The sequence below is a fragment of the Takifugu rubripes genome, chromosome 16, assembly GCF_901000725.2.
Source record: "Takifugu rubripes chromosome 16, fTakRub1.2, whole genome shotgun sequence".
Lineage (NCBI taxonomy): Eukaryota > Metazoa > Chordata > Actinopteri > Tetraodontiformes > Tetraodontidae > Takifugu > Takifugu rubripes.
Window position 1 is genome coordinate 11,223,999 of NC_042300.1, and position 9,448 is coordinate 11,233,446.

Genomic DNA, 9,448 nt, shown 5'->3' on the forward strand with positions numbered 1-9,448 from the left:
TTCCTTTGACTTCTTTACCTTCATTTTGATCTTTTTCCCTGAAATCATGCTGTACTTGCCTTTTTTCCGATCTTGTAAATACTGTTGTAAACACAAAAGGTTGGAAATAGAACTATAACATAAGTTAAAGGATTCATTCTTCCCTAATATGGAACTTTACCTTGGATATCTGTACAGGTCCTGAACCGTCTTCTCCCCCTTTTGCTTTTTTGTTCTTTTTATGTTTATGTCGCTTCTCTTTCTTCCCTTTCTGCAGCAACAAGAGGTGTGAGATTTCTATTTTCTGCATTATTAAAACCATATTGTGAGCATGAATTCAAAAAATCCATTGGGTTACTTTTTTGGGGTGTTTCTCCTTTTTCATTTTCTTAGAATGTTTTCTGGATTTGCTGCGGGAGTCTAAAAAACAACTCCAACAACAACAGCAGCAACACGACAAACATATCAATATTAGTACTTTTGTATTATTAGTACCCACATTTAACGACAGACTTTAAAGTTAGACTTACCATTACTGCTAGAGCTGGAGCGGCTGTGGCTCGATGAGCACGAGGAACTTGATGAAGAGGACGAAGAAGAAGACGAAGATGAGGAAGATGACGAGGATGACGAGGAAGAGGAGGAAGAGGATCTAGTCCGACTCCGACTCCGTTTCCGCTTTCTTTCTTCTCGTCCTGACAAGTGAGGAGGCAAAAATTCATCTTTCCACCCAAACAAACGGTTCTTAATTCAGAGCTACTAATTACTACAAGCCACTTCAAACATCATTTTTCTCAGCTTGGCAGGTTTCGTGTTAAAGGAACAGGACAAAGCTTGTTGTCTTCCTCATTCTGACCTCTGCTTCTTGATCTCCTCCTCTCGTCTGTTTTGGAACTGGACATCCTGGATTCCGCTTTAGTTGACTGTGGTTAAAAAGATGGGGAAATTATGTTCACGTTCACCGCCGTTTATTTACGTTTTCTCATCATTCTGAATCTCAATCAGACGCACAGGTCGTAATCAATATTATTGACACGTTATTTGATTGGAGGCCAGGAGTTATAGTCTGCTGTCATTTATAAACATGCCGGGCAGACGAAGCTAATGCTAAAAGACGCTGAAAGGTATAAAATGATCTACTACAGGACGAACCAGAGATTCAGGAATCTACTCACCATTCCAAAAGCGGGGGCAATCATATGCCAACAGGAAAACAACAGCGAAAGTAAATTTATGCTTTTTGCAACACAAATTTCTGTCGTAAAGATAATTAGCAGCCGGACGTGGAAGCCATCTTGTATCCCATGATGCACCGCTTCAAATAGCGCGTAAAAACGATTCTTGAAACTTAAATGCGACAGCGCCCCCAGCTGGCAACTGTGAGGATGACGGGCAACGAATAATAATAATAATAATAATAATAATAATAATAATAATAATAATAATAATAATAACAATAACAATAATAATAATAATAACAACAATAATGATTTGATCACAGAGTTTTAATCAAATTAGTATGCCATACAAACACGATCACATGCTCATTATATTAAAAAAAACATTAACAAAAATGGGTTAAAGGTTTATGGGCATCATAAAACACGTGATTAACTAAAATATCATGTTTAGTCAGTTTAATCTGGCCCTGGTCTTCTTTTTCAGTGCAGAGCCTGTCATCTCCTGCAGAATCCATAGCTTAAATCCAACTGATAGGACGTAAAATGGAAACAGTTTAGATAACCTCGAACTCCGTCTGTTTACATGCCAGGATCTTTGCCGTCTGTTGTTAAACTGCTTTGCAGAGAAGCTTTCTGTACCAGTTACTCTCTTTTCAACCCTGCAGGGCTTTGACTAAAATTGACCATGTCAGAGTGGCTAAAGGCTAAACTATATGTACAAGGATACAATGACATAATAATAATACACAACTGTTTTTTCCTGTGAAATCCACTCACATGCTGCACTGTTGTTGCATTATCGTAAGAGAAAAGCTGCCCTCAGATAGAAAAGAACAAGAATGAATGATAGCTCTAACAATGTTACAACGCGCCACCATCCCTGCCCAGGCCCGTGGATCCCCGCTGGTGTCCCAGGTGAGGCCTGGGCTCCAGTGACGTCAGGCAAAGCAGCAGCTCAGAGTTGGATTAAATGGCCACTTTAGACCACAAACGAGATACAGGTGAAAGTGTAACAAGAGGAAAACACATGTGATACTTTTACAATCGATGATGCGACAATTAGAAGTGAATGGAAGAAGTCCTGACAGTGCGTTTGACTGTCAGTGAAAAAGCATCCACTGTGATCAATCTTCTGTTTTCTTTTCATTCTTACAAATTTTATCTTAACCAGATCTTGCAGATAGGAGTGATAGACACTGATCTACGCTGATCTTTGAAAAGGTTTTCAGTAATCTTTGATCTCCAGCTACAACAGCGGATGTTTAGACTTCTGCTTTGTTCTTCGAGTGATCGGCGTGGGCAAAACTCTCTCCGCTCTCCTCCTCTTCATCGGGAACCTGGAAAACAAATGATTCGGATGATCGTTCTGTGCTGAAGCAGCAAGCAGGAGCCCAAATCCTCAGGTCTGGTTTTATTAATAGACAGCAGAGAAAACACAGTTTCACCACGTGTCATGGATGATCATCAGACCGCAGACGTGATATTTATGAGTAACGGGATTTCTTACCTCCCAGTACAACGAGTCGTCATAGCAGTTCTGGTCAGGAGGTTGTCCCCAAAGTGGAATCTTCATTATAAATCCTTGACAGGGAAAGTAAATTGTCTCATCGTGCATTTGAATCAAGTTCTCAGGACCTTGCATGTCCCACGTGTCTCTCACCCACCTGTAACCAGACCACCGACCAAAGCGAAGCCGAGAGAAGAAGCCAAGGCCGCAGCTTGCATGGATGCGTTCCCTCTGAACGGGAAGAGAAGGGAAAGAGGAGTGTAGGGAACAGTGTGTGTGTGTGTGTGTGTGTCGGTATGTGCCTGCTGATTCATGTTTCCTTACCCATCTTTCTTTCCCATAGCCACGGCTACAATACCGGCCACCCCACCCAGGATTCCAGGCATGCCGTGCAGATTGTGGACTCCACAGGTGTCCTGGATGCCCAGGCTGGATGCCAGGATGGGCTTCACGTAAACAAAAGAAGTAAAAGAGGGTTAAAACAGAGGAAGACTCGTGACACGTGTGGCGTTTTGAGCCTTGGCTTTGACGTTCGACTCACAGTTAGGAATTTGAAACCCAGAGTAGAGATGATTCCTGCAACTAATCCGATCAGCATCGCCCCAAATGGTCCGATGTTCATGTCAGCACAGGTTCCTACCGCTACACCGCCGGCCAAGGTGGCGTTCTGGATGTGCACCTGCAGGAACGTTGAAGGAAATCAAGCTTTATTGTTGTTGTTCTCCCCCAAATCGATTCTTCCTGGGGTCACTGTGAGCGTGAGTCGGTATTCTGACCATATCCAGTTTTCCTTTGTGCTCAACCAGGCTGGACACGGCGTAGGCAGAGAGCACGCATGCAGCTAAGGACAGGTAGGTGTTGATGACCGCGGTGAGCTGAGTGAAGCCTGGGTCAGCGATGGCGGAGTTAAAACTGGGCCAGAACATCCACAGGAAGACGGTTCCTGCAGACAAGAGTCATGAGGACAGTTATCTGATGGCAATCATGCCAAATTGATGTATAATCACGCAGTGGCTTTAATTTATTTGTATTTATGTTGCTAGATGGTTGCTAGATCGGTTGATAGATTGGTGAGGTCATTGTCATTTTAGCGGCGCAGCCGCTGCAGAGCCAGGTAAGTCCACTAGATGGCAGCACGTGACAGTATCTATTTGGTATCAAATCTGCCCCTTTTCTAATTTTCTTGCTCATAAATCAACTTCAAATTTATATTGTGATTAAACGCCATCGTTTTCAGTTTGGACTCATAATTACATGTTTGAACTAAGATAATTCCTGACCTAAACATGAGAAGAATTGCCTAATTTGAACCAAATAACATGGTTTTTTTTGGGTTTTTTTTACTTCACTTGGTCTTGGTCTTTCAGCTCTAACTGTATCTTACCGATCATAGCGAACATATCAGAGTGATAAACAGATCCTTCTTTCTCGTGTCCATTTTTCAACCCAGGGCGATAGAGTACTCGTGCCACGGCCAGGCCAAAGTAAGCTCCAAAGGCGTGGATGATCATGGAGGCTCCGACATCGTTAGCCTGGGCGAGAAGCAGTGAGATTCAGAATAAGATTATTCCCCTACGCAGACTCAGGATGATGCAACCCATGGAAAAAATAGAAATACTCCCAGAGTCCTATAGATATGCATTATGAAGTTTGCTTACATGAAGAACTGTGGCTACCAGATGTTCATTGATGGAGAAGATAGTAATCTCCAGTATGGTCATGATGAGGAGCTGCACAGGGCTGGTTTTACCCAGGACGGCCCCAAAGGAGATCAGGACTGTCGCCGTGCTGAAGTCTGCGTTGATTATTCTGCAGGAAAGAAAAGCCGTTAAAGTGCAAAAGGTCACATCTTCACTTTTCCTGGTTACAGGAAACAGTCACTTGTGGAGAAGTCAGACACACTTGAAGATGTTGATTTTGATCTTGCCGTCCTCCATGTGCCAGAAGCCCTGCATGAGGAGGCCCCACTGCAGGCCGAAGGCAGCCAGGAGCAGGTTGACGCCCACGCTGCTGAACCCGTATCGCTTCAGGAAGGTCATGAGGAAGCCGAAGCCGATGAAGATCATGACGTGAACGTCCTGAAACACTGCAGGAGTGAGAGGGAAGTTCAGCTGAGATCTTCTGGCACTGTTTTCATAACCACTAATGTGCTGAATTTCCTCAATCAGTGAATCACACTATTAGACAGGATGGCATCATTTGTATAGCACTCATCTCTCGTAAGTACATGAAAAGATGTTGTTATTTATAGCATTTCAACACATCTAAATAGGCTAAAAAAAAGACTTTTGGCGTATCCTCACGCTCAAAAGCCTCGATTAGGGGGCAACACTTGCTGTAGCACAGATGTGTGCAGCGAGAACGTCTTCACTGTCTCTGCTTTGGGCGTCGAACGCTCAGGAGGTTGGGGTAAATTTGGAATGTGGCGGCCACAGCTGGCACCACGCCCAGATGTTAGGTAACCTTCAGAGCTGAGATGAGAGAGGGAATCCCTGGGGGATCCGCTGCGATTCCGCTGCACTGCACAAGCTACAAGTTTGTTGGGTTTTTTATTTAAAAAAAAAAAAAAAAAGCTTTTGCAGGATCTGTATCAACCAACACGTTGTCACCCTGAAACGCAGCAATTCCAACGAAAGGATTCCACCTGGCTTCTTCCTGTCTGAGAGAGATCGAGGTCTCACTTTATGTGCTGAAACGTCTCCAGACGGACTCCAGACGGACAGTGGAAATGCCTGCGTTATCACATCAGATGTGGAAGATGCACATTAGACGCGCTTTAGAGGCAGCTAATCTACACCTGCCCCACCCAGCCGTCAGCAGCCACCCGTGCGGAAAACCAGACGCGCCCCCGCGCAAAGTAAATCTCGCCGAGACGCCAAAAGGCCGAATGTTGGCTCCACTTGTTTGCCGACCCGTCACTTTTGTCTTTTGGTGTTTTGGAGTTTCTATGTTTGGGTCATAATTCAAGTGGCATGTGATCCACCACAGCACGCGTGACGATGGCGTTCCCTGCAGGCGCCTGGTGACCTTGTGACTCCTCTTACAGTATTCATCAGACCTGGTCTGGGAACAACGGGCCGATTCTTCCACCCGGCGGTGAGTAATGAAATCATCAGCACCTCACAGGAGCCGTCACATTACTCCAATAAAGGAGTTGGACTATTTTTACATTTTTGCTTAGAACTAAGACGTGGAGTCAATCTGACTTCTTTATTTTTGCTTCATTTTTGTTTTTTTTAAAGCTGGGTTTTTTTTTCTTTTTCCAGCAAATTCAGCACCAAGAATGTTAAATCCAGACCTGAAATGATCCATCAGTGTGAAGCTTCTACTGACCCAACATCTAGTGGCAGAACATCCTTCAGGTGGACTTACTGGGGTAGAGATCCATGGGCGCCCCTTCCTGGGTGTGATTACCGGCGTGCGGGTCGTGCGGGTCGTGCGGGTCGCTGCTGGGTTTCCCATCATCGTACACCACAAACACAGCAAACAGGACGATGGTGAGGAGCTCCAAGGTCAGGGCCAAGATGGGGAACTTCAGCCTCATGTTGGTGGCGTAGGCAGGCATCTGGGACTGGTGCTGGTTATCTCTGGCTGACGGACACACGCACGCTTCCTTTTCACTCTTTATTCAAGAGCTGTGCTGTAAAAGGGGAGGGAAAAGCGCCGCGTCTGGTTTTAAACTGGTGCTGTTTCGCGCGGCGGCCAATAGCAGAGCAGAGCACCGGGGCCTGGACAGTGAACACCCCCCTTGTGCACTATGTGCACGGGGATGGGTTTCCTCTCTGGGCATCAGGGGAGAAAAAGCAAACACACACGTAATGGCATCGAGACAGTGAGCGGACATGGGAGAAATGCTTAATGGCCGCGTCTTCCTGCTCATTATTCACTGTCAGACTCATATTTGTTGACTTAAAGTTGAAGAAACGTCGCGCAGCAAAACAAGAGGTTTGTCTCCTCTGGCTGCTGAGCGCTCCTTCCTCCCGGCTGCTCCCTCGACGCCCAGTCGCTGCAGCCGTTTAACTGACGCGCATGAAAGTCAGCGACGCACAGCTAGTCCAGGCCTGGTTTAGGTGTGGCAGGGGGGCGACACAGAGATGGAACCGGTGCCCAGAAATGCTCCCGTCAGCGGGTCGGTTCAGGCACCTGCAGAGTAAATGCCTTCATACCCCGTCTGATGAAGCAATAAGGTGGTTGTGACTGTTGGAAATGATCACAAATCTGCCCCCAGCTTCAGGGTCAGTCCGTATCATGTGTGAAAGCTAGCGTCGCTCACGATCTCCTTTGTTTTTCCCTCCTGCGTGTGAAGGTGAGGCCTAAATCCACCACCATGTCCAAGCTTACGTCAGAAACGAATCAGTCCTCATGAAAAAAGATAAATCCGCCAGGTAAGTCTGGTGATTCTGCCCAGTCTTCCTATTCAGCTTGGTGAGAACACCGATGTTTTGGCCCCCCCATCCTGCTGAAGAAACTGAGCTGGAGGGCAGATGAAGGTCACGCCGGAGCGTCGATGGCTGATCTCTTACGGCTGGAGAAAGGGCCCTAAAAGAATCTACTGTACAGTCAAATAAACGCTGAAGTGAATTTGCCCCAAGCGAAGGGGCCTGACCGTGCCCCCACTTGTGACCCCTGCAGATGTGATCATGTTACTTTACATCCCATCTGGCCCATACGTTGCATGCCAGAGCCTCCTTTCCCACTGGAAACTCTCCAGACTGGTTTCTCTGATTGGTCTGTAGGTTCATCATGGAGGGGCTCCCACCGTACAGTGTCAATCTGAGGGCCCCCGTCCAAATTACAAGGGGCCGGAGGCCTTTCATTAGGAGCCAAGGGCTTCATGAATAAATGGAGCAGTTAATCACTGCCAGCAACACATCTCTGTTTGTCTTGGAGTGGAGCAAAAGGAGGCTTTTCCCAGCGCCTCTGGGAAATTACTTCCAAATGTTGACAGATATAAAAGTTTGCACAAGCTGACTTATTATTCAATCATGCAGCAGCGCACGTTCCTTATCAAGCTAGTGGGGGCGGACCCCGTCGTCGCCGACGACCGAGCTGAGAGGGAGAGCTGCGGCATTGGTGGTCCCAGTGTATTCCCAGTTGCCCCACCACAACGGAGCCAACAACCAACTTTATTTTCTCTTCACGAGTGTGTTTGTTTTGCGCCTCGTTTTATAAAATCCTGGAGAAAATGTGGTTTCATCTGGGCATGTGCAACCCCGAGTCAACGGTCTCTGAGCTCGCCGCTATTTACGTAGATTTACTTCCTCCTCTCAGCTGCAACGCGTCAGCCTCTGACAGCTTTTCTGTCACTAACAGGAAACAATTAAAATGTCACATTTCACTGGCAGAACCCAGAAAAAGCTCATCAAATCTTAAAACTGGCGGTAAAATCCAGTAGAGGCCGAGAACAAGCTAAAGGCTGCTGGCCCCGGGATGGAACCAATGACCTTAGTGTCACAAAGCATCTACATTAGTCACCTGCAGACCCAATAATCAGGACAGGCATAGAATATTTCAAAAGATGGAGCTCTCTGAGCAACCTCCAGCTCCTGGAGTCGTTTCCCTCTGCGCCACATCAGTGCCACGCCAACACCCATCAGCCAAACCACCCTCGCCAAAACCCCAGGTCCTCAGTCGGGCGACCTCGGTCCAAACGCCCGCTGCCAAGTGGATCGCAAGAGAAAAAAAGGTGATTCCCATCGTGGCGGACGGCATCTTTACAGCGGTTTTGTTAAATGTCTCCTGTGGTGGCCGTTGTGATTAGAAATGATTGATCCACAGGATCCCTGGGATTAATCTGATTAAACCCAATCTAGATGCACTATAATTACAATTCTGATGTTGCATTTTTATTGCTATAAGTGTAAAAAAAAACAATTGGCCATCAATGTTGCACAAATGGTAAATTACAAAGATATAAAACTAGCAGATTAACCAGATTACTATGAAGATTAACATCTGATTTGTACTTTTTTACTCACTAAAACGTCTGAATGACTGTTGTTTGTTTTTGTTTGCCCATTCCAAATCGCTCTATCGAATTATTCTATTGGAACCCAAGGGCAGAACATCTTATCTATGGACCCCAGTCAGGGACACGGAGCGGTTTCATCACAACCGCCACGATTGTTGCCTGCAACAAAAATGCGCTGGCTTCTTTAAATGCCAATGAAGAGATTAGAACAGCTGGGCTGTTGGGTTAATGCCCTTATCAAGCCAAATCCCTTTTGATCTAGCCTCTCTGTGAACTCCGCATTCCAGGAAAACCATTAAGCAATTTATCCGTGCTCACTCACATCCCCACTGCTGATGCACATTTGTGGAGAATAAACAAACTATCAGGGCTTTAATGTGCTGCATCCTTTGTCTCGGCTCGCTTTGGGCCTTTATACAACATTTATCACTATTATTTTGACTCGATGCTGTTGGTACTTATAATGATCACTTCTGCACAGGAACCAGTAAGAGGACCTGCTTTTCCTTTCCCCTCCACCACTCTGGGGTCCTGCGGGTGTTGGGGAGGCCTCTCCGTGCAGCTGGTATGACATTCCTCCTTCTGTTGCTTGTTTCCTCATTGGAAGGTCAAGAAGCGCCGACTGCCTAAATCTTGTAAAAAAGGGGAGCGTGTGTGATTGGAGTTGTGTTGATAAATACCTACACCGTCATGGAGGAGATCAGAAGCCCGCTGGAGACACAGACGAACCCCAGGTCCGTCCACTATCGACCAGGGATTGTGATTTATGAGGTCAGATAAGAGAGGAGTTGACATCGCTGGAAAGTCAGA

General features: G+C 46.1%; 1 protein-coding gene across 3 annotated transcripts; it reads right to left on the reverse strand.

Moving 5' to 3' along the window:
* Positions 1 to 37: 37 nt before the first annotated feature.
* On the reverse strand, positions 38 to 6,326 carry rhag (Rh associated glycoprotein). 3 transcript variants are annotated; one of them, XM_011612194.2, is made up of 15 exons: positions 6,040 to 6,326; positions 4,570 to 4,753; positions 4,326 to 4,476; positions 4,052 to 4,199; positions 3,444 to 3,610; positions 3,209 to 3,346; positions 2,992 to 3,113; positions 2,825 to 2,898; positions 2,668 to 2,741; positions 1,155 to 2,497; positions 836 to 902; positions 510 to 674; positions 338 to 399; positions 161 to 250; positions 38 to 81 (listed from the first exon to the last, which is right to left on the reverse strand). In XM_011612194.2, the coding sequence occupies exons 1-10, from the start codon at positions 6,230 to 6,232 to the stop codon at positions 2,423 to 2,425; spliced, it is 1,326 nt and encodes a 441-aa protein (XP_011610496.2). In that variant the 5' UTR covers positions 6,233 to 6,326; the 3' UTR covers positions 38 to 81; positions 161 to 250; positions 338 to 399; positions 510 to 674; positions 836 to 902; positions 1,155 to 2,422.
* Positions 6,327 to 9,448: the final 3,122 nt, after the last annotated feature.

Coding starts and splice junctions, on each gene's coding strand:
- rhag (XM_011612194.2), bottom strand. CDS start 6,232: ATGCCTGCCTACGCCACCAACATGAGGCTGAAGTTCCCCATCTTGGCC. Junction 4,477..4,569: donor ATCAAAATCAACATCTTCAA/GTGTGTCTGACT, acceptor TCTTTCCTGCAG/AATAATCAACGCAGACTTCA. Junction 2,498..2,667: donor ACGACTCGTTGTACTGGGAG/GTAAGAAATCCC, acceptor TTTGTTTTCCAG/GTTCCCGATGAAGAGGAGGA.